Source organism: Xenopus laevis, chromosome 1L (genome assembly GCF_017654675.1).
Source record: "Xenopus laevis strain J_2021 chromosome 1L, Xenopus_laevis_v10.1, whole genome shotgun sequence".
In the NCBI taxonomy this organism is placed as follows: Eukaryota; Metazoa; Chordata; class Amphibia; order Anura; family Pipidae; genus Xenopus; species Xenopus laevis.
Window position 1 is genome coordinate 160,396,999 of NC_054371.1, and position 26,523 is coordinate 160,423,521.

General features: G+C 35.5%; 1 protein-coding gene across 2 annotated transcripts in view; it reads left to right on the top strand.

The window, feature by feature from the left end:
* LOC108715734 (unconventional myosin-XVIIIb) overlaps window positions 1-26,523 on the top strand; it is a 292,122-nt gene that overhangs the window by 136,849 nt on the left and 128,750 nt on the right. For both annotated transcript variants that reach the window (XM_041566121.1, XM_018261163.2), the window contains 4 exons: window positions 7,054-7,173; window positions 8,478-8,586; window positions 11,522-11,646; window positions 18,474-18,628. In XM_041566121.1, the coding sequence (XP_041422055.1) occupies window positions 7,054-7,173; window positions 8,478-8,586; window positions 11,522-11,646; window positions 18,474-18,628 (509 nt within the window). The remainder of the gene's footprint in view (window positions 1-7,053; window positions 7,174-8,477; window positions 8,587-11,521; window positions 11,647-18,473; window positions 18,629-26,523) is intronic.

Below are 26,523 nucleotides of genomic sequence, written 5' to 3' on the forward strand. Positions count from 1 at the left end.
AAATCCGATTTATTCCCATTCATGATTTTGCTTTATTTATTAATAAAATAACTCAAATGAATTGGATCGGTAAAAGACTTGATAAAATCAAGTGAAAACCTGAATCGAATGGTTGTTTTCTGACTTTTATCCAGAAAACTAAAAAATCTATCAGACTAAACCCAGCGCAGACCATGATATCTTCAAATTGGGATAGGAACATCTCCCTTTGACTTATACATGACCTGTTGAGATGGCAGATTTTTGGATTCTGTTTTTTTGCAGCAGTGGAGTATAATTAATCTAGTTTGCTTTTGAGTTTTTGCCCCAGAAAGCTCGATCAGAAAAATTTGAGGTTTAGTAAATAACCCCCTTAAAGTTCACTTCCCTTTTAGCATATTATATGGTAGGATTTTATTGTAGGACTTAATTTTACTTTAAACTGGAACTTGGAACTTGTGCTTGGTAACCATGCAAATAACTTTGAAGCGTGTGAGCTCAACTATAAATTGTGTAAATCATTAATAGTGTTTACCAAAAAATGTACTTTAGATATGGAACGCAAAATTATGAAAGAGTATTGTGCAAACCATTATGAAGAATAAGAATAATCACCTGTTCCCCATATTATACCATTTGAATATTTGTTACCATATTTAACTACCCTCTTATTCATGAACCAGAACTTGTTGCGCACATAGTGACTATTTCGACCACAATAATGTTTAAAATAAGATATTCAATAAATATATGGCAATGCATCTTGTAGGCCTATGCTAAATTACATGTTTTGTCACATTTTGTCATAGCTATTTTTCCAAGGAAAAGCTGCTGAAACAAGATGGATAGAAAAGTCATTGGTAAAAGTCAATGACAATCACAGCAGTTCTAGCAGAACTCCAGGGAATAATACCTCAAATTGCAGGCAGTGATGTTTGGGGAGATATATGCTTGTGCTCATTGACTTTTTTTTCAGAGACAGTTCTCAGTCATTTGAACTTGATTTGTACATTACAGACACAGAAAGATATATGTTGTATAAACAAAAAGGCATTGCTGTTTTATTTTGTACCTTTTCAATGCACTTATTTTATTTTATTTATAATTTTTTTGTATTGGTTACACAGCAGCACAGACATGAAATTCATTCTTTTCCTAAAAGCTCTCTTCAAGTTGAATACTTGTTCATGGGTTAGAGTAGACCATAGAATAAAGATGAAAACAAAAAACGGTATGCTGCCCTTTGGTTGGATAGTGACCATAATAATCTTTTGTAGGGCCACATTTTACTCTCAGGCCTAAACGGGAAAGCCTATCAAAGAATACATTTAGAAATGCTATATACTGAGCGTACTAAACTATCCGATAGATTTAGCAGCCAGTGGCACTGCACATGCTCAACGTGTTCTATAATTTGTTAGGAAGCAAAGGGTAGTCATAATTTCTAATGACAAATTCTTTGCTGTCATGTAATGTGAATATGAATGAATTAGTGATCATCATTTTACTGTATATAAACAATAACATTGGGAGGCAGAGATTTCCATTGCTAAAGCACTGTGCTTGCCTTGGGATGGTACAGAAGCCTAAGATATAATATTTTTAGCCTAATTATTTTTTTGAGTTTTAGTTGTATAGCTCTTTTTAAAATCATTGATGCTTACTTAAGAGTTGAATCTCTAGTCCCAGTGTACTAAACCACAGCAGCAACACTATTGGTACATATTGAATATGTATATTGATAGACAGACCTATTTGATATTAGTCGGCTCTTTCAGCATGGAACTGTAACGTCTGCAGGTCTTTTACCACTCATTGTGAAAGTATAATAAAAAGCTGGAAACCTTGTACAAGGTCCAGTTACCCTTATGAACCAAGCAGCAAGCTGTTCTGCCTATCTGTACAGCAATGGGGTCCTGAATCCCATTTTGGACTGGGCACAATTCTGCAAGGAATTGTATGTTTTCCCTCTGTCTGCGTGGATTCATCAGAATTATTGATGTCTGTATAAAATGACCCTAATGTCTGTGTGAATGTAATAGGGACCTTATGTTGTAAGCTCCACTTGGAAAGGTACTGATATGAATGATAAACTCGGTGCTGCATAAATGTGTTAGCTCCATATATTAGACAATAAAGGAACTTCTAAATGTTATAACATTACTCATTAAGTATGACTGGGGTTAACAGTAGTAAACACAATGATTTCCTGATTCTCTTTATTTCTGTGCATTAAACACAGAAGCTGTGTGCTGAGCAGAAGAAGATAATCTTTCCTAACTCCATGAGAATGAGTGTCTAGGCTTCTTATTCAAAGCAATAGTAAAAGTAATGCCTTTCACACGCTAACACCCAGTACTCAGTCCCAGATTTGTGGCCTGGTCACAAAGGCCCAGTCATAGGGTGGCAAAGATCTGGGGGTTGGCATGCAGCCAGCTGGCCACATTGAAACTGGGAACTGGGCAGGGGAATTTGACAGTTGCTTGAATCTCCAGCCCGTTCATTCCCCAGTTCTGGCAAATGGTAAATAGCAGCATCAGGATGTAGGTGAGGGAGTAGAGGTACGAGGAGGAGGGATGGTGCTAGCAAGTGGTAGTCTGCTAGTGATGGGGTGGTTATGAATGGCCTAGGGGCACTTCAGGTTGAAATCTGGCCCTGCCAGTACTGGGGAAAACAAGTGCCTTACATTTAAAAACAAATGGAACAAAATGGATCTATATGAGTTGTAATGGCTATGATGCAAGTATCATTTTAATCATGACTACTGGCGGAGGTGTTCAGAAGTCATTACCTACAGTAGACCGTTACCCTTCATTTCAGGGGAAGCCCTGCTGTTTATGTTAGTATCTGTGGTTCTTGCTTGAAAATGAAAAGCAATAACCCATGGAGGGAGAAACAATGGGAAAAGAGCACAGTGGGTTGTTTTCAATCTCTCAAATGTCTTTGCATACCATAGCCCTTGATATTTCTTTTTTAAGTCTTCTGAAAGTTCATGAAAGTATAAACAGAAACTAAGAGCCCATTACTTAAAGGAAGTACCATAAAACAAATTTGCAGTGCATTTTTCTGCTAATTAGCATAATTTGTGGGTATTCATAGGGGCCATGAAGACATTGTTAATCTCCGCATTTAACTAAAGAACTGCTTCTCCCATTTGTACAACTCCCTACCGTCCATTAGAGATAGACTCCGTTTTTAGCTCTTAGAAGCTATGATAATTTTTTAGTTAGCCCTGGGACACTGCAGCATAATTGGGTTATTAATGAATGAATTGTTAAACAGGGTCTTTCATGTTATAAACAAAGAATGTGCCAACTGCTGTTTAAAAACTATTTTGTATGCACCTTTTTCCACTTTGCATTGAACAAAAGACAAATACAGCCGCAACAATTCTTAAGCAACTATTGGTTAAAAGGTAAAATACTTTTGTTTTTTAATAAATCGTGTATACATTTTATTGTCTTATAAATGGTCACATTGCATGGATAATCCTGCACATGGCTTGTTTATCAGTATGTTTGTTTTATGTGCATAGGATATGTCATACTGATATAGAAAATCTCATATATGCTAAGGTTTACTAAATGTGGCATATTTAAGACTTATTACACTACCTTTATAGTCTCTAATTAAAGGTTTATTGGGGAAACTTTTATGGGTATGTAACCCTTTTTATCACGCAAATAGAGTAGAATTCTTACTAGATTGTTGGGAGATATTTGAGATGCAAGAAATTTCATTTATCAGAGAACATCAATAAGTAAAATGGGAATTATGTACTTAGAAGATGCCTTGGAATAGTGCTTGTATAAGAAATGTAGAATTCTGGGGGATATTCTAGTGTAGGAAGAGCAGTGAAATGAGGCACAGTGTAACAGTTTACTGTCAGATTCATACTCATATGGAATCTGGTCCCTATACTGAGCTCAAATATTGTACATTTTATCATTTGCCAAAAGCATTTCCCTAGTAGCTTCATGGCTCATGTATTCGGTGCTTTTCTTGGCCTGTGTTGCTGTGTAAAGCCTTTGTTAATATATGTGCCAACAGCTTTCTGATAACTTTTGCAGTCGATCATCTGTTCTGCTAGTTACATTGCCTTGTTTCCTGCCATTCTCTTTTTCCAGCTCACTTCCCTCTGCAAATGGTTGCATATCAATCTGACTGCATTTTGCTCCTGTTTGCTGAAAAGTTGGAAATGACTTGTAATGGCTCTTTTTATTGTTTCAAGGTGATGTTATCTGGTCACAAACAAATATGTGCAATGATTGACCATTTTAGGCAGCATGCACAGAGATTGTTTATGGGAAAATATATTGGCTTGCTGTGCAGGTCTTTTTTTTTTAAAGTTTTTGAGTTATTTAACTTTTTATTCAGCAGCTTTCCAATTCCAGCTCCCATCCCCTCTCCAGCTCTTCAATTTCCGCAATCCAAGTTACCCTTGCAACCATGCATTGAGTTGAATAAGAGACTGGAATATGAATAGGAGAAGACCTGAATAGCAAGATGAGTAATAAAAAGTAGCAATAACAATAAATGAGTAGACTTGCAGAGTATTTTTAATATGGGGTCAGTGACTCCCATTTGAAAGCTGGAAAGAGTCAGAAGAAGAAGGCAAATAATTAAAAAACTACAAATAATAATGAAGACCAATTGAAAAGTTGCTTAGAATCAGCCATTCTATCACATACTAAAATTTAACTTAAAGCTGAACCACCCGTCACTGAACCCCCATGCTCTTCGTCTTAGTCGCGCTCGCATTTTGGCATGCTTCTGACGTCATTTCACTTGCACTTTTTTCATTGCCCAACGTAGGTCTATTGTTACATAATGCATGAGTGTGTGCATTGTCTGGTTCCCTGTTCTTGACCAGTGCTTGTCCCTGACCGCTAAATTGCTGCCTGTTACTGACTATTCTTCCGGCTCCTGACTCTGTACTGCGCTGCCTGATTGGTTTTGACCCCTGCGTGTTCTACGAATAGGATTGGATCTTTCCCCATTACTTCTGTAACATGTTCCTGTTCCCTTGCCTGTCCAAAAATCTCACCTTGGTTCCATTACTTTTTAGACCTGGTGGCATCTTAGTAGCAACGGTTTCCCTCTGACATGAAAGGCCGCTGGTATAGGCAGAAGCGTGAGTCGTGAACCTTAGAGTTTGTTCTGGGTTTGGGATACCGAACTTTAGACTAACTGAATGAGTACTAAGGGGAGAACTCTTTTGCCCCTAAGTGCTTTGCATTTTTTCCTCCAGTCTATAGTAAATGACCCATAAGGAATGTTAACCTTTTGTGGTGTTTATACAAATGGCCTGTAGATGTCACTGTGCTCAGACTTATACTGTGCATACTTCATACAGCTTAAAAGTGAAAGTTACTGTTGTATAATAAAGCACTGTTATACTCTACTCATCCTCGGCTACCCAAAACATAATACCTTTCACATTGATATGATTGCCTTCTGCCAGACTAATTGAATTGCCTTGTATAAGGAGGTGAGCAGAACTTGAACTGTATGATCATTTTTCCACTCACCTTTTTTTGTGCTCAGTGGCTGAAGGACAGGGAATTCTTCTAATCATGTCTAGATTACTGATGCTATTCATCTGTGGGTACATGATTATGCACACAGATGCCCCATAAACTGCAACTCAATTTAGAATCATCTCTCAGCATTCACCATCCATCTGATTGGCAGGGACCAATAGAGGATCCAACCATATGTAACCTTCATGTTTGAACATATAAAAGCTTATTCCTCTATGACTATGACAGGATATATTGCAATTCTGCACTGCAAAGATCAAATATATCATCTTCAACATATATTAAAAGAAACATAATTAATCATCTGCAACATGTTCATATTTGCATTGCACTGCTAATCCATGTTGGGGGTCTCTCAGTGAGCACTCTATCTCTTACAGGTCACTTTATCAATTCCTGTATTCATGTAGTATAATAATATCAGTAAACTTGTATTTTCTGCTTTGCATTCCATCCTTTCTTAAAACTGTACTTTATTGGTTATAAACCACTGTGTTCCTCTTTCCCCCTCCTCTCTTGTGCAAATGCCCGGTGCTGGTTAGAGAGGTCGGCACCTCTCTCATTATATAATCAGGAATGACATGTCTGACGAAGGGGCACGCCCCAGAAATGTTACATCACTGACGCAATAAACACGCAGGGGTTAACCCTGCTACACTAGCCATCGAGTGTTGGTATCATTCCTGACTTTATTGTTTATAAACCAGTACAATCTGACCTAACCTCTCCTTTCTACTAGAGCTAATAAAACCTTTGTCCTACTGTACCAATCACATTTGTCTCCTTAAAATGAACATGAAACATTTTATGTAAATTTAATTTGGATTCTTTGTTCAACACTAATTTTTTGCTTGTGTTTTGACTGTATATCAAACTCTCGTATGAATCCCAATGGAATTTGCTTCCCAATAGCAAATGAACAAGCAAATATCCAGCAGTGACCTCTTTTTAATGTCACATTTTTAATATGTTCAGGAGCATAAAGCAGAATATATGATCTATGCTGCAAACACAAATCATTAGTGAAATCAGAAAGAAGTATTTCAAACAGTCATCCTGTCCTTAGCTTCAGACTAGCAAAGATCCCTTTGATGCTTTTATCATCATTCTTTGTGTTGAAATAATGGTTGGAAGTTTTGGATGGAATGGGTTATCTCAGGTAACTTGTCATATCATCGATGAGAGTTTGTTTGAAATGACTGTTAATGTTGTTTGAAAGCCAAAGTTGCCAGTTTTTTATCTGAATGCATTAACTTGTATTTGACAAGATGTATGAGTTATCAATAAATTCGATGCTATGCTCATTTGTCAGGCAAACCTTGACCTTGGGAGCCAATGAAAATCTATTGGCTAAATTGCTCTTTTCCTCCTTGTTGTTTATTCAGAACCATTATTTGACTCATGACATTAATAATATTTCAAAAACATTTTAAACTTGCATTTTTTTAAAAAAAAAATCCTCAGGGATTTTTTTTTCTATATTGTCCTTGTAACTGAATTGAAGTGTCCATGTTACCTATAATTATTGCAGATTACAGATTTAACAACGGAGCTTTCTGATGAACGATTCAAAGGGGAAGTGACCTGCCAGGTTTTGGAAGTAGAGCGAGCAGAAAGACTCAGGGCATCGCGAGAGATTAAGGAGATGCAGGTATTCCTTGATGCATTAAGTACTTTCAATATGCAGTTTGGAAGTTTTGAATTTTAGTTTGTTGCAGAAACAGAAATATTATTACATGCCACTAAGTTAGTTTGACTACTAACAACTATGTGCATAGTGATTCTCTAGAACATTTTTTCTCCTCTTTAGATTGAATGGCACAAAGCTTTGATGTGGCCTAAAAATCACAACACAGCTTTAACATTTAAGAACATCTTAAAAAAAGAAAAATTAAATGACAAAAATTACACTTACTGCAGTCATGTGACCACAGACACAAAGTACAACCAATCCCAGGCAAACTCACATTACCCATCAAATTGAATACAGGTAATGGATCTGTTAACCAGAAACCTATTATCCAGAATGCAAAAAAAAAATAAAAAATAATAATGGATAGGCCAATTCCCATAGAGTCGATGCTAATCAAATAATTCAGTTTTTAAAACTTCTTTACTTTTTCTCTGTAATAATAAAACAGTACCTTGCACTTTATCTGAACTAAAATACAATTAATTCCTAAAGGACCAAAACAATATTATTGTGTTTGATGTTTAAATGATTTTTTAGTTGACTTAAGGTATGGAGATCCCTTATCTGGAAAACCCCAGGTCCTAAGCATTCTGGATAACAGGTCCATTACCCTGGCCTATAATTGATCTAAAGATGAAACAATAAAGACAACACAAGTCTTAAATATTACAACAATAAATAACAAAACAAAAAAATCTTGGTATAATAAACACAAGTTCACAACATTGTGTTTTGGGAAAGAACAAAGTGGCAAACCTCTGTTGTAATTGAAGCCACAACTGCCAAAGTTGAGAACAGAACTAATACACTAACATGGCAACCAATAAAAGAAGGCTGTATGAAATGTTATTTTATGTAACTGTCTTCCATTGGTCTAGCAGCCATAGCCCAAGCCTAACCACTCAGGTGAGCATCCGGGTACCCCTTTTATCATGTAATGACCAATGCATTGTGGTCTGATTTATGAGAAAGATTCCCAGTTACATCTAGAGCTCCCGGTTTTCCAATTAGTAACTATTGCAGGTTGATAGACCCCCTCAGCACTATAATAGATTATCTAAAAAAAGAAAAACATTCATTACAGATCATTAGTATGGCATTTATTTTCAAATATTTGACTTTGATTGTGAAGGAATACATTTAAATGCAATCCATAAAACGTGAATTTGAATAAAACATTCATATCGATTATTTTCCCACACTTTATTGTCAGTAAAGCCTATATTCTCTGTGTGTTTATTGGAGTATTTTTATTTTTAAAGTCAAAGTATGAACAAATGCAGAAAAACCTGGATTCTGTGTCAAAGCAACTAGAAGAAGCTCAGCAACAAATACAACTTAGGGAACTTAACGCAGGAAGCTCAGGAAGAGGTGAGTAAATATTACAAAGCTTTGTGACTTTTCCTATGCTGTAGTAACTCTATTTACAGAAAAACAGTGGGTCACAGATTAATGGGCCACTTTACATTGGCATAGATTGACAGTATCTCTCTATGTGGACTGTGATCAAACATATGGGTTTAGTCTTTCTGGCCTGCCCTTACTCTAATGACCTGAAACAATACCTATAAGTTTATAGGTGCTGCTGCTGGCTGGATTGTTGGCACATTGCAGTAAGGCCGTATGAACTGATGCTAAGTGTGGTGACCAGGAACCTATGGCAGGAAAGCATAAGGAATATGCTTTAAAAAGAAAATTGGACACATAGAAAAAAAAAAATATGATGTTTATGGGCAGATTTATAAATGGTCGAGTTGTGTTTTCCATTTAGAATTCAAGTTTTCAAGGTTATTTTTGCGTCAAAAATAGATTTAAAAATAGATATTTAAAACTTATATACCCGGACACTGGAAATATCTAGAATCCTAAAATACACCATCTACAATCTGTCGAGGTGTTGTAGGAGTCAGGTCCCTTGAACCATTTGAAGATTATGTTTAAGAATTTTTCAGTGGGTTTCACTCAAAAACTTGATCAATATGAGCAATTTGAGTTTTTTTTTTTTTTGCTGAAAACTCGATCAATTGGAGTTTTCGGGTTGTTAACCCCGACCTTGCTTATTTGAGTATTTTCCATTCTAGTTTTTCTTAAATTATAATCCATTCGAGTTGTTCATTCAACTTTATTTAAGTTCAAATGAGGTTTAAAAAAGCTCACATACTGTTAGCTTATACTGTATGCCTTTAGTTTGTATGGCTCATTGCTTATCTGTATATTCTGTAATAACACATATGGAGTTGCAACTTTCATATTGCTTATCTTCACTGAGGTTTATTTTGACAGTCGTCAGCTTTCAAACACAATTTATTTATAACCACAAAGCTGTCCTGTTAAAATAAATGTAGATAGTTTCTGGCAAAGTAAGTGATATGACAACTGAGACATCATATACATGTACCTATAAGCATTTATTATGTTAAAGAAAAGGATGGTGAAAACAATAAAATATCTAGTATAAGTAATTCTAAAACAACTGGACTTGCTGAGTAATCATTGAAGACGTTTCACTACTTATCCGAGCAGCTTCTTAAGTTCAACTGACTGGTATCGGAAATCCTCAACATATAAACTTTTCCACTAATCCAATCACAATCGCTCATTGTTACTCTTCAGAGAGGTGACATCTGAAACTCACAGAGATGTGATTCTGTAAGGTTACTGTGATAGGTTTACCAAGGTATCATGCAACTCCTAGAAACAGGTGTTTCTTGTGTGAGTTGTATGAATGGATGTGTGAAGTGTTCTAAAACCGCTGGGGTACAGATGTGGTGTCAAATATGGTGTCAAAGGCCCCCGTTTCTGATTTGGGATGGTTTCTCCACTTTGTTGGATCCTTTGGGTCTACCAGCTGTTGCCTCAATGTGTTGCTAGGTTTGAAAAATACATGGATGTAGTGTTTGTTGAAAATCCTCCTGAGTTTCTCTGACACTCCAGCTACATATGGGATGACTATGTGGGATGAGTAGTGAAATGTCTTCAATGATTGCTCAGAAAGTCCAGTTGTTTTAGAATTACTTATACTAGATATACCAGGATGAATGAAAATCTTCATAGTCATATTACCATTTATTTTGAAGTGAATACAATAAAATAGTTCTTATAATTAACCATAGAAAGGCTGAAGTACTGATAACTAAGACTATTTTAGGAATGCAGTATAACTACTTTTGCATTAGTAGGTTCCAATCCTCATGGTGGGTTCTGGGGGTATTTAATCTGCAATGGATTATTCAGGTTCTATCATACTTTTTACAACTGATATTGATTTCCATAACTGTAAATCATCTTCTTATATAAGTTTACACGTTTACAAGCTTGTTTAATACTTGCATTCTTTGACTTACAACGACATTCTGTAATTATGTATTTTACAAAATAAACACAATTGTAAAAAGGCTGTAAAACACACATATAATAGTTGTGGAAACAAATGTTATTGTGGGAGAAAACTGTAGGTGTAGTTTAAATATGGATAACGTTTGGCAGATTTTTTCAAAATGTCTCATCTATCCTTATCAATCATAATCCTGGTTTTTCAAGTGATTTAATTTTAAAGTGATTTAATAATGAAGGAATTATGGTACCTTGTTGGTTTTTGATGTTCATGCAGAGCTTGTGGTTTTAATGTTATAATAAAGATGATGTTTTAATACCAGAAGTCATTCTCAAGTGCCCTGTGATTCTGATGTATTGTTGGTTGAAGAAACTGCTTGGGAGTGGTGCTTATGTAGCAGCACAGAAGATGACTGCTATAACCCTGGCCTTATCCAGTTGTAGCATTAATGCCAAAAATTAGAAAATTAGTGTTTGCATATGAATACTTAAACATATGCAGATTTCATGTTGCATCCAAAAAAGACAAAGCACAATTTGAACATTTTATAAAATAAATGCTAATTAAAGTTGTATAGTCTCTCTCTGTTAGGTTGTAAAATTTCCAGCAAAGTCCATTTTAATTTGTTTTATTGCGTATGTCTACTCAAGCCTCGCAAAACTTATACTGTCCATTCCCCTAATTGAGACTGTTTCACAGCCCATTAAATGCATTGCTTTTTTTCACCCCTTATTTTTCATTATCACTTTTATGGTAAAAAAACATTTGACTGCAAAGAGAACCTAAAACGAAAATTGCTCAGCTCTTACACAGTCACATGCAGCTTGTGTTTCATAAAGGTATATAGCTCTACAACCATAACTATATCTTCCAGTTCTAGCCCTGCCCTTCATGCCTAAAAATCTTTCTTGTATAGTGACCCGGAGTACGACAAACTGTAAGGCATTTTTTTTATTTTCTTCTCTTATGCAGCAGATGAGTGGCAAATACGATTTGACTGTGCTCAAACTGAAATAGATTTCTTGAAGAAAAGGCTCACGCAATTTGAGGAAAGATTAGAGTCTGAGAAATCATACAGGAAAGACCTGGAACAGAAGGTAATATTATGAGATAATATGTTTTTGTTAATGCAGAGCAGTGGTTATCCCACTTTATTAGTTCATTTGACGTTCAATATTTGGTCTGGTGCCCCTTTACCAGTAATGATATTACTGATATATATATCAATATATTGCTACTATTCAGCCATAGTCAAGCTATATTTTCAGGAGTATCCATAAAAGATAAGAAGCAATATCCCTAATGTCTTCCTTACTTGCCTAATATCTGGGACCACTTCCAAGTCTCTAGCTTTCATAGGAGGGCCAGACCAACAGTTTGACCCCTTATGATTCTAAAAATCCCATAGGAATGAATAGAAAAGGGGTGGGTTTTTAGTTTCCCACTAGATATACTTTAAACGTTACTGTAATCTCTGGGGCAAATATGTCCTTTATAGAAACAATGAAGCCAACTTCTTTGTAGTGACCTACAAGTGACAGCTTCCAACTTCTCTGTTATACAAATCTTATAGTACCAAAGCACCAATTTCAGTTCTTATAGCATCTCAAGGGATACAGATTAAAGGTTCCACTAAATCATGTGTGCTCTGCACTGGTAGATAACTAGCAGTAGCAGACTGATGTCTAGCCTAGTTTTATATTCTTATTATTGCCATTACTGGTGAAAGAAGCCTTGAGCACATTACTGGTGAAAGTAGCCTTGAACAATAATGTTGGCATAGATCAAACAAACCATTAATATAAATACAGACCTACAGGCTCTAGTCATCTGTGCCATTTTGAAAGGTATATGTTGTTTATTATCAGTAATACATGACACATCACTGTGAACTATTTTTTGACAACCAAAGTTTTCTATATCAATCTAAAGAACATTTGTTGATGATAAAATATTGCAGGTATACAAAATAAAAGTCACTTAAACCTGCACATATTAGATTTACTTTGCTGATGACTCAGATAGAGGATATGAAATGGCATTTAATATAACAGTGAAAATGTAAATGTTAAATGTCACCCAGAGGCACTGTATACAAGTATAAATTGCCAACTTTTTTGTAGCCTCCATTATTCCTGATTTATCTAGAATCTCCACCACACACTGAGCCGATTGAGTTCCTTTCTCAAGACAGTGCTGTCAGAGTTGGCACAGACATATGCCCTTTTTAATACACAGGCGCCAGATTGAACCAATAAAATATGATGCTATTAACTGTGCCTTTATGCAGAAATCTCAGTAGGTGTTTTTGCATACATCATATTTCTCATTTAAATTTCATCTGGAAGAGAAATGATTCTCAAATGACACAGTGGCGGCTGCTGAGTTTCAAAGTGGGCAGCAAATGTTTCAGCAGGTCATTAATATATTCCTCACTTCTACAGAGGCTCATTGAGCTGTGATAGTTTTCTATGGGATCTGTTTGGTTAATATATTTAGTGCCATATATAGATTCAAGGACTTCACCGGTATAGTATACAACAACAGAAATGCACGTGATGAAATATAATAAATAAATACATACAAATATAGTTTGTATAGTGTCTTCATATGTGGGCAAAGTTTTTAAAACGCAGTGGTACAATGAAAATGTGTTTTATTTATTTATTATCAGAAATTGTTTGAAATATTTTAAAGCTAATCTAAAAAACTATAAATTATACCAAGGTACAGTATGTTTTAGTTGCATCCATTGGGACCTGTGAATTGTACAAGGATCTGACCTGTGTAAGCAGGTCCACGCTTTCTTATAAACATCATGATTGTTGACTGACAGCATAGCAAAACACATATAAACACATTGAAAGTGAGGAAGCTGGTGCTGACAGACTAAAAATAGGTGATGGCTCTAACTCACCCCTCCCTCAGTCCTCTACCAATACCAACATTATAATGCTTGAAACTGTCTGAAGCCCTGAGTTGTGTCTATATATTTTTAATTTGAAAGGTTTTCTATGGCTAAGGACAAAACTTCATTGTAACATATTTTCCTTAAATGTTATATATGAATGATTATATTTGATCCTATGCACCTTCTTTCTAATTAAATCAACCCAGGCTAGACAGCCAATCTTCTTTGTTTAAATATTCCATACTCTGTACAATTGAGTAGGTGATGTAGACTGCCCTCTTAAATGCTGGAAGGGTCAGATTAACAAATATTCCAGAATATTCTTAATTGTCGTAATATCTATAAATAGATCTTAAATATGCCTTAAACCGAATCTTTGTAATTTAAGCCTAATTATCAATTAAAACATTAATTATTTACGTAATACAGAATTTTAGATTACATGGCACTCTTTACCTTTTGTATTAGGCAATTTTTATAATTTTTTTTTTATAATTTTGTAATCTGTATGTTTGATTTATTTACCTATCTTTTGTAAAGTTCTGAAAAGTATACTGACATGTTACTAATAGGAGTACAAATATACATATGTGTAAACACACTTATGTCTAAAATATACAGATAACATCCACTACATCACCAGTGTTCAAGTATTGTTACTGAATTCTTGCTTTAGCTTCAGCACTTTAGGATGGAACTGCTTTCTTGCAGGCTGTAAAGGGATCCTGTCATGGGAAAACATGTTTTTTTTGCAAACGCATCAGTTAATAGTGCTACTCCAGCAGAATTCTGCACTGAAATCCATTTCTCAAAAGAGCAAACAGATTTTTTTATATTCAGTTTTGTAATCTGACATGGGGCTAGACATTTTGTCAATTTCCTAGCTGCCCCCAGTCATGTGACTTGTGCCTGCACTTTAGGAGAGAAATGCTTTCTGGCAGGCTGCTGTTTTTCCTACTCAATGTAACTTAAGGTGTCTCAGTGGGACCTGGAGTTTTACTATTGAGTGCTCTTCTTAGATCTACCAGGGAGCTGTTATCTTGTGTTAAGGAGCTGCTATCTGGTTTCCTTCCCATTGTTCTGTTGTTAGGCTGCTGGGGGGGGTGATTTCACTCCAACTTGCAGTACAGCAGCAACGAGTGAATGAAGTAAATCAGAGCACAAGTCACATGACTGTGGGCAGCTGGGCAACTGACAATATGTCTAGCCCCATGTCAGAATTCTGCTGGAGCAGCACTATTAACTGATGCTGTTTTAAAAAAAAAAACATGTTTTCCCATCAGTTAAATAGAAAAATTGCCATTTTAATTCTAATGGCCGCCCCTGGGATCATTTGATTCATGGTGCACACAAACAAACCAAGTGCTCACATACATGTTAGGTTACATGAGCCAATTACTGGACAAAGTTTTGTCTTTGGTTCCCACACTTCTTTAGAGTGTGTATATATACAGTATATATATATATATATATATCTATATATCTATATATCTATATATATATATATATATATATATATATATATATATATATATATATATATATATATATATATATATCCCTGTTGGGTAAGATTCTTTTATTGGCACAAATGATATATGTTGGTAACTGTTGGAGTATTCATTCTGGGGGAATATGTTTCCTTTAATGATACTCATCAACAATACAAAGTATGCAGTATTTGCCAACTTGGCTGACTTGCTAGGTTGCATGGTGCTGTACTCCCCCAAAAGGTTCAGTTGTGGTGCAAAAATACATATATATAGTGAATAAAGTACCCCCTCTTGTAAAATATAAGGATATTATAAGTTACCGAGGAGTTTCATGACCATGTTTTTATACAGGTCATGGAACTCCGAGGTAACTTCTAATATCCTCATATTTTACAACTGGGGGTACTTTATTTATTATAATACACAAATTTTAGTGAGTCATGTGACAGAAATGACATCACTACTCTCCGTTTATAACTGATGACATCACTACTCACCGTTTATAAGGATATAATTTACAGGATATTCATGGCTTTTGTGTATTATATATATATATATATATATATATATATATATGAAGTTTATGTATATTTTAGATCATATACTATAACAATGCTTTTAGCTTGTGAAATGAGCTTTTCTGAAGCAGTCACCATTTCTCAAGTATTCGCCTAATTCATCTTATAAATGGTAAAAAAATTTGCATATGATTTCTTTTTAAGGACATTATTTGGTAAAATTAGTGGGTTGACAGTCTCTAAAACTGCTTAACTTAACATAATTTTTGCATAAAAAGATTTCAGCTAGACCAACGCTATTATTTTAATGAGCTATCTTTGAAGTAACAACAGACCTTCTAAACGTTAAGTGCAATTTTAGAATACCTTGTCCTTTAGAAAAAAAAAGTACTTAATAAGGACAAGAATCCATTACCAAAGCTTAGATTACTGTGTTAAATATGTAACAAGAGAATTGCAAAGTTTCAGACCTGTTATCCATTAAGAAACAGCTTTAAGTGCAGTAAGTTTCCCAAGTATGAAAATGAATAATCTTTGTTAATTAAATCGGTAATTAAAATGTAACCTGTTTTAAAAGAATGGGTAAAGGAAACCATCCCTTTTGGTTTTAGATGGTCATTGTCCATTGCAGGCTTAATTAACATGTTTTTGCTTATTTATTTCTAATGGCTCATATTTTATAATATTGTGAGCCCAGCTAACTGTGAAACCCATAACCTTGCAATAATGTACATACTTTGCTTTTTCCTCCAGTATAAATGAGAATAATATTTCTTTAATGTTTCTCTCCCTGAGTTTCCACGGTGACGCTTTTGAATTATTTTTTTCTGTCCAATATATTTCCAAATGGTTATTGTTTTTTTTATTTCCTTTAATATGTGTGGGCAGTGAGGGGTCAAATAAAATGTTCACCCTCTCCTTCCTAAGTTGATCTATCTGATGGTAGACATGTCTATTCCTTGACATGATTTTATACAAGTTTAAATTTTAGCCCTTTAGGAATATTCCATTTGATGTAATAGCTGTAAAAAATGCTATAGTAAGGGGTGGATAATAAATCTGCTTCACAAATAGGTCTTGTTATTTTATTTCTTATAGCTTTTTGAGTTATTAAATTATTTCAGTGCACTCTCTTATATTAACAATTACCTCCTGATAACAAATGCATTCTGTATTACTGTACAATAGAAGGATGTATATAATAAATGTACATCTCACTGTGTACCTTTTTTCTATAATATCTAACACTTTCATAAGGCTCAAAGCATTTATGATTTATTTGCAGCAGGAGAAAATATTTGGTTGACGGAAGGCACTGATAAACATACATTTTTTGAATAAACAACAATATTTGTGAAACATCCTCTACAGTTTGGTAGAATGTGTATCTCAAGGCCAAAGTATGCTCTTAAATATAAACGTGTTACTGTGGTGCTTATGTTCTGAAAGTATCTTCCAGAGTAAAGAATATACTCAGTGGAAGTCTTGATTTCCACATACAGGAAGCTTTTAAAGAAGGATGTAGCCGCTAAATAAATGAAGTGATTCTGTCATGGAAAAACATGTTTTTTATACAGTTAATTAATCAGTTTGTTTTTCAAAAGAGCAGACAGAATTTTTTTAATTTAATTTCGAAAACTGACATGGGGTAGACAAGTTGTCAGTTTCCCAGGTTCCCCAGTTATGTGACTTGTGCTCTGATAAACTTCAGTCACTCTTTTATGCTACACTGCCTCCCAGCAGCCTAACAACAGAACAATGGGAATGTAACAAGAAAAAACCTGTATTGTTAAAAATGCTCCTAATGATAGGTATGAGATATGTAAAACACCCAAGCCAACTGCAAATCCTTTAGTTACATTAAGTAGCAGAAACAATAACTTACCTGAAAGCAGTTCTAATGAGAAGTGATGTCTCATTCTTAAAGCACAGGATCAGGCACAATGACCTGAGATGGCTGCCTACACACCAATATTAGAACTAAAAAATGCATTCATTGATTCAAGAATAAAATTTTGAATGGTCGAATGAATTATTTGCAATGCACCTAGTGTAATTTAGTAATAAATTGCACCATAAAAATCACAAACAAACCCCCATTATGATTTCACCTTGCTTAACAATAAAATAACTTGAATTAATTGGATTCCGTAAAAACACGATAAAATCATGTGACAACCCAAATCATTCAAATTTTTCTAGAATCGCTCGATTTTTTCTCGCGTTTTAGCCCGAAAGCCCCCCAAAAAGTTACCACAATACCTTCAAATTGAGATAGGTACCTTTCCCATTTACTTATATACAGGACCTTGACAGGTTTGAGATGGTGAATTTTTAGATTTGGGCTTTTTGCAGAATTGGGGTATAATACATTTTTACCACAAAAAGCCGAACCAGAAAAATTTTAGGTTTTCTTTTATTTTATATAATGTATACATTTTATTTTTTTAAGTTCTGCATTACCTTATTTTACATATAAATACTTTTCACGTATGAGCTAGAAAGATTTAAATCCCAAATTATACCTGTGCACTTTGTGTTAGATTGCTGCAACTCTTTTATTGCCTTCTGTGTCTTACTAATGATTTTGTAGAATCCTTTCTCCGTTCAGCTGTTAGAATACCCTGTGGTTTAATGTTGATCAAGCGACTTTATGTACAAATGTGCTTAGAAAAAATTGCTGAGCACTGTAAGATGTGCGAATTGTAATGGTAATATCCTGTTGGAGCCTTGCAGCATTTTTTCAAAGGCATAAAGCATAGATATTTCCATAATCATTGGTTTGGCAGGTGATGGATTTACAATGTATAAAGGGTTTGTTTTCTTGTGCTGGTTTCCATCACAGATGGCATTAAAGCTTTAAAAAAATAACAAGAACAACACAGTTACTTGGGATTATCTGCCCATTAAAATTCATTATTTGTCTATAAAAATTGTTATGCTAGACAACATAAACTCTGGTGTGAGAGTATAATTAACCTCTTATTATTTTGGTCTCACAGCTCAGTGAGTTGCAAGGTGCATATGAAAATGCTCGGCGCACAGCACAACAAGCAACAAGAAAGTGCAAACACTTGACTTCTGACCTTGAAGACACACGTGTACTAATGGAAAACCAGCAGATCCGCAGCCATGACCTGGAGAAAAGACAAAGAAAGTAAGGAATGGATGTATAGGCATACATTTACAAGCATGTATATTTTTAATTGTCTTTTAATACAATGAACATCAAAGTCTACCTTTCAAATCAAAATCAGAGAAAAAATAGTCATTTATTCGTCATATTCGCTACTATAGCTACAAGTTTTATAAAAAGTTTAATGGCTTTGAAATTAAGGTGCCAGATACCAGGTACCAGTTTATAAACAGCTCAATGGCTTTGAAATGAAGAAAAAAAAATAACATATACATGCATCAAGATGAGAAACTTGACTCAGGCTGCAGTGAGCAGCAATAGCACTCTCTTAATTAGCAATGCAGCCCTTCTTTGACCTGCACCATTGCAGAGTGGTAGAGTGTGGGCAATATCGGGTTTTCTGCCTCGGGCAGCAGCATCCCCAGGCAGAAGCAGCCTCAGGAACAAAGCTGTGTACTGTATATTGCAAAAGTGCTTAGAGGAGAACCCTGAGCAATTGAATGAAGGTTTACATGTCCTACTATCCCAACAAATGTTCTGGCAAATGGGCTTTCAAACGTCTGACTACTGTAGGTCACAGCTGAATTTCACTGGAAATTCGCAAATTTTTCAGCGAAACGAAATGGGAGAAATTCGGCCATCACTACTGGCTAACTAACAATATTGAAAACATTTTTTATTTTGCACAGTCTATCATTTCTACACTCAACATATTCTTTAAAAGCAAGCATCATATTGGTTGCTATGGTTTACCTCGACTGCAAACTATAAGAATATTTTTTTTTTTTTTGTAACTTATTTTTTATTGACAGGTTTAAAAGTTTTACAATGCTCAAAACATCACAATAGACATCAATTGCATGTTAATACAGTGTAGCATTAAGAAAATCGTCAAGAGCTAGGTATAAGAATATTTCCTAATATTAGTTATTATTATCATCATTATTAGTTGTTTATTTATACAATATACTATGAGGAATTACTGGTTTTCACACCTCTATGAATAATGGTTTTGCAAGGCTGGAAACTCAACATATATATATATATATATATATATATATATATATATATATATATATATATATATATATATATATATATATATATATATATATATATATATATATAAAAGTTTAGACATGGTGCACACGGACAAACATAAAACAATACCTGTGTGCTGGTTAAAGACAACAATAGTAATAATCAAAAAGAAAACTGCACCAAACAGGTCTTTATATGAAAAAAACAAAAGATTTTATTTGATCAACGTTTCGGATCAACAGCTGGAGCCGTCTTCAGGAACAGACGGCTCCAGATGTTGAGCTGAAACGTTGATCAAATAAAACCTTTTGTTTTTTTCATATAAAGACCTGTTTGGTGCAGTTTTCTTTTTGATTATACAGTATATATATATATATATATATATAGAGAAAACAGTTGAAGTGATTTCTTTAATTTCAAATATCTAGTATTTGCTTGCCCTTTAATTTTTCAGCTCAGTGTTGCTAAAATGTAAAGCAATGTTCTTTTCAATTTCTGCCATAGGCTGAATAATTTATCCTTCTGATGTTTTTATTATTTTCCTTTTAATTATTGAACGCTCACTTTTCTAAGTGATTTAATTTAAATGTCAACTTTTAATCTTTGTTCTATCACCAACTTTTTACTTAGTATTATTGGTTTGGCTTTATAATTTACACTTCTTGCAGAGGTTTCTGTCTATTTAATAACATTTTAATCATTTGTTTTCTGTTTCCTTGCCAGAGAGGTTTGTTGATTCCAATCAGTTTTGTTACTTTCTGTGTAGAAGGCTAAATGTCACATAATGTCAGAACACAGTATTAATATTTCTGTGCAATTTTAATTAATGAAAAAAATTTGTTGCGTTATATATTTTAAAAGTACTTAAGTTGTACTTGTTCTGCATCAAATAACCTTTCCTTTGTCTCTCTTACGTTCTCATTACTCATGCAATTATGGACCAGTCAGGACCTCCTTTCCGTTAAAGTCTTACGGTTGCAGACATTAGACTTGTCTACCAGTGTGGGGTGGGGGCTCCCATCCTAAAGGCCACTTAGGGACAGATTTGGGATGAATTATTAATTGCTTTTGAGATGCTCCTGGGTCTTTTGTTGGATACTCTGGCCTTTATGCTTTAGTCTTAATTGCTAACCTACAGCAAATGAATATCTTTTGTGGTTGCTGATGTTTTAATGGTGTTCATCATTGGAAGCCCCAAAGATTAACAATTATTCCAGATTGCTCCAAATGTGAACATCAGTTTTTATCAATACATTTCAATATATAAGTAACCTTTTTTATTGGTGATGTAGAGGGATTTGGACATCATAAACTGTATTCACCAGTGGGGTAAGGAACAATTATTAAGAGATACTGAATGGAAAAATTTATGAGAGTACATCAAAAGATGACAGGGGGTTGAGGAGCACCATTCTGGACCATTCTATAGATTTTGGGTGTGTATGCTTAGGAGCAATAGCCTTAGGAACAATTTTTACAGCTTCATTGTAAGAATATTACGAAACAGAACTCATTACGGTAACTACTTTATAGTAGCTATTCAGGAAACTGTCAGATACACATATTGCTACTTACTGACAAACTATTATAAATACAAATGCATATTTTACAGTCTTTTTTAAAATTAGGAGACTGGGTACTTTTAACTGTAACCCAGGGTATTCCATAGGACCCCACTTAGTGTTACAAGGCATTTTGCCTTGAATCTTGGCCCGTTAAAACTGTATGTCCTAGGTTACTCACAACATGATTTAGAAGTACTTACCTTTAGGGTTCATGTGTAGGCATATGACAGACAGCCTTTAGAAAAAAGATAGTTGTATATCAAGATCATATTATAATACTGTCCCCCAATTCTTAATCCTTATAGGCCGTACACTTTATTAAAATTACATTTTACCCAGCACATGCTTTTCTCCTTTTATCTAATATATTAATTGTAAAAATGTACTATACTAAGATAATAATGTTATAATAGCTTATAGTACAGCATTCTAAGTGCCAGTTACCAGTTATTTGCCATTTTCGATATAATATACATTACAGTATTCTAAGATCCAATTGCCAGTTACCAGTTACTTACCATCTTCAATTGGGATTTCCACATCATAAACATTAAAGGAGAAGGAAAGGTTAAAACTAAGTAAGCCTTATCAGAAAGGTCCATCTAAATATACCAGTAAACCCCCAAAGTAGTGCTGCTCCGAGTCCCCTGTCAAAAGAAACACAGCATTTCTTTCCTTCTATTGTGTACACATGGGCTTCTGTATCACACTTCCTGCCTTCAGCTTAAACCTCATTGCCCTGGGCAAGAGCATGCTCAGTTTGCTCCTCTTCCCCACTCCCCTCCCTTTTCTACTGTAATCTGAGCCCAGAGCAGGGAGAGACTCGGGCAGGAAGTGATGTCACACCACATTAATACTGCAGCTCCTATCCTAAACAAACAGAGAGTTTCTAGAGCTTTTTACTCAGGTATGGTAAAACATTCTACAGAATAAATATAGCATTCTAGCTTGCACTATTGCAGCTAATCTATTGGCAATAAAATGCCTCTATAGCTTTCCTTCTCCTTTAATGCAAGAAAAGTCTTGTAGTTTGTTTGTTTGGAGCACATATAGCCATAGCTGAAACAGATATCTTGTCCAGGGTCCAATATTCTGTCTAGTTTTTGCAGGATATTTGTACTTTTTAATAATTGATTAAGTCAGTTAGCATCACTAAAATACTGAATTATGTCTGAGCAATTGTTCACTCTTCAATTGTTTATGTGTGCTAATGTCCACTCTTGGCACAATTCTATGTTATTGATTTAAATCAACTGAAAACATTTTACTAGTTTTCAGACAGTGAATAAAGTAGGTGTCAACTGTTAATTTACAATTCATTCCCTTTCTGCTGATCCAAAAGAAAATGATAAGCTTTACTGAAGTCATTTCAATTTGCCTCTTTTTGGGGAAACTATATTCTTGCTTCAAACCTAAATCAACGCTAGCTCAATATTGTTGCACAATGTTAAAATTCTTTATATCCACTATACCTACACAAGTAAAGGAAATTTAATATGGATCATTCATGATAGGGTTAAAATAAAGTGCCTTCATTTTCAGTAATAGTCTTGTGTCTTTTGAAAATTGGTTCTAAACTAACGTTCTGCAGTAAAGCTATAATGTTTTATACCTTTTATAATGTTTTCTCCCTTTATAACAAGGACCATCATTTGGACAACTTTTGTCATAAGCTTAAAAATAAAGGTCTCTATCACTCTCCACACACCTGCCTGTTTGTTTTTGGAGTATCGGAAGAAACAGGAGTACTTGCAGGTAACCCATATAATCACAAAGAGAATAGACATACACCTAGTCCTGGCTAGTTGAACCTAGGACCTCAGAGCTGCAAAGCAGCAGTGGATTGAGTAACCATGCATGTCTTTAACCCTTTAAGTGCCAGCAGAATTTCACATTTTGGTTACGCGAAATGCCAGCCGTTTTTGAAACATTTTGTGCTCTCTCACTTTAGGGGCATTTTCTGAGGGGAAACCTATAGTTTACCTAGGAAAACTATACATTGTTTTTTTCTTTAGAAACTGAGCTTTCTAAATCTGCCTGAGTTTTCATGTATTTCCACCTGTGCAAAAAAATTTATAGTGCTAAATACCAAAAAAAAATGAAAAATTACCATTTTTCATCGTATATCAATTTATACCAGAAAACGATTTCATTTTACGGATGAAAATCCAACTGATTTGGAAAGCCTTATGTCTCTCGAACGTGCCAATACCAGATATGTATAGTTTTAGGGAGATTTAGGATTTCTGTACAGCAAAAACTCCCGGCAGTATATTACCGAATTTTGAAAGCACTAAGGCAGAAAACGGCATGCTTTAGATTCCAAGGCAAAAAATCCTGAAACCGTAGGTTTACCCCAGAAAACCATACATTTTTGAAAAGTACACATTCTGCCGATTACAAAATGGGTAACTATGTCTCTCTACTCCCAACTACCAAACATAAAAGCTTGTCTGAACATAGCGGTTTTTCAACAAAAAATTCAAAATTCTGAAAAATCATTTCAAAGGTTTTAATTTGCTGCTCTGCATATCCCAAACTATATTAGGTACCAAGAAAAAGCACCTGAAATATGATTGCCAGGGGTCCACTGAACAGTTTGATACCCATTATTAGAGATGTCGCGAACTGTTCGCCGGCGAACTTGTTCGCGCGAACATCGGGTGTTCGCGCTCGCCGGAAGTTCGCGAACGTCGCGCGACGTTCGCCATTTTGGGTTCGCCATTGTTGGCGCTTTTTTTTGCCCTCTCACCCCAGACCAGCAGGTACATGGCAGCCAATCAGGAAGCTCTCCCCTGGACCACTCCCCTTCCCTATAAAAACCGAAGCCCTGCAGCGTTTTTTCACTCTGCCTGTGTGTGCTGAAGAGATAGTGTAGGGAGAGAGCTGCTGCCTGTTAGTGATTTCAGGGACAGTTGAAAGTTTGCTGGCTAGTAATCGTTTTGATACTGCTCTGTTATTGGAGGGACAGAAGTCTGCAGGGGTTTGAGGGACATTTAAGCTTAGGTAGCTTTGCTGGCTAGTAATCTACCTTCTACTGCAGTGCTCTGTATGTAGCTGCAGTGGGCAGCTGTCCTGCTTCTGATCTCATCTGCTGACTGCTGCAATAACAGTAGTCCTTGTAAGGACTGCTTTTATTTATTTTTTTGTTGTTTTACTACTACTACTACTACTACTACTACTATAAGAGCCCAGTGCTATTAGTCTAGCAGTGTTGGGGAGTGGGACTGGTGTGCTAATCTGCTGCTCCTAGTAGTTCAGCAGCACCAACTTTAATTTTTTTTTTTTAATATTCATTTTTTTTTATTTTACTTTTTTTATTTTACTACCGCTGTAGTAGTGTATAAGTTGACCTTAGGCATTATTGCCCTGTAGCATTATTTGCACATGTTTTTTCAACCCGCCATCTAGCTGGTGACCTTGTTCACATTCTGTCTAAATATCCATAATATTACCGTCTCCAGAAAAAACACCGGAGTGACTTTTTCAAGCAGCCATAATATATTTTACGTAATCCGTATCCACCGCTTGTAGTGGAATCGGCGAGTTGCCATTTTGTTCGCCATTGTGCGCCTTTTTTTTCCCTCCACCAGACCAGCAGTACATGCAGCCATCAGGAAGCTCTCCCTGACCACCCACCTTCCCTATAAAAACCGAACCCGAGCGTTTTTTCACTCTGCCTGATGTGTGCTGGAAGAAGTGTAAGAGAGCTGCTGCCTTGTTGATTTTTCAAGACAGTTCGAAAGTTTCGGCATAATTTTACGTAATCTCGTATCCACCGCTGTAAGTAGGGTTTGACGTTGACCTTGTTTGGCATTATTTGCACAGTTTCTTCAACCGCATGCTCTGTATGTGCTGCGTGGCACTTTGTTCACCATCTTCTGCTCAATAAAGTATCCTTGTAGGACTGCTTTTATTATTTTTTGTTGTTTTACTATACTATACTCTACTATACTTAAGAGCATCTATTAGTCTACGTGTGGGAGTGGATGGTGTAGCTAATTGCTGCTTCAAGCAGCAGCACCAACTTTAATTTTTTTATATATTATTTTTTACGTTATTATTTTACTTCGTATTCCACCGCTGTAGTAGTGTATACGTTGACCTTGTAGGCATTATTTGCACAGCGTTTTTCCTTTCAACCCGCCATCTAGCTGTGTGACCTTGTTCACATTCTGTCTAAATATCCATAATATTACCGTCTCCAGAAAAAACACCGGAGTGACTTTTTTCAAGCAGCCATAATATATTTTACGTAATCCGTATCCACCGCTGTAGTAGTGTATACGTTGACCTTGTAGGCATTATTTGCACAGTGTTTTCTTCAACCCGCCATCTAGCTGTGTGACCTTGTTCACATTCTGTCTAAATATCCATAATATTACCGTCTCCAGAAAAAACACCGGAGTGACTTTTTTCAAGCAGCCATTCATATATTTTACGTAATCCGTATCCACCGCTGTAGTAGTGTATACGTTGACCTTGTAGGCATTATTTGCACATGTTTTTCTTCAACCCGCCATCTAGCTGTGTGACCTTGTTCACATTCTGTCTAAATATCCATAATATTACCGTCTCCAGAAAAAACACCGGAGTGACTTTTTTCAAGCAGCATAATATATTTTACGTAATCCGTATCCACCGCTGTAGTAGTGTATACGTTGACCTTGTAGGCATTATTTGCACACTGTTTTCTTCAACCCGCCATCTAGCTGTGTGACCTTGTTCACATTCTGTCTAAATATCCATAATATTACCGTCTCCAGAAAAAACACCGGAGTCACTTTTTTCAAGCAGCATTCATATATTTTACGTAATCCGTATCCACCGCTGTAGTAGTGTATACGTTGGCCTTGTAGGCATTATTTGCACACTGTTTTCTTCAACCCGCCATCGAGCTGTGTGACCTTGTTCCCATTCTGTCTAAATATCCATAATATTACCGTCTCCAGAAAAAACACCGGAGTACTTTTTTCAAGCAGCATTCATATATTTTACGTAATCCGTATCCACCGCTGTAGTAGTGTATACGTTGACCTTGTAGGCATTATTTGCACACTGTTTTCTTCAACCCGCCATCGAGCTGTGTGACCTTGTTCCATTCTGTCTAAATATCCATAATATTACCGTCTCCAGAAAAAACACCGGAGTCACTTTTTTCAAGCAGCATTCATATATTTTACGTAATCCGTATCCACCGCTGTAGTAGTGTATACGTTGGCCTTGTAGGCATTATTTGCACAGTGTTTTCTTCAACCCGCCATCGAGCTGTGTGAGCTTGTTCACATTTTGTCTAAATATTGATAATAT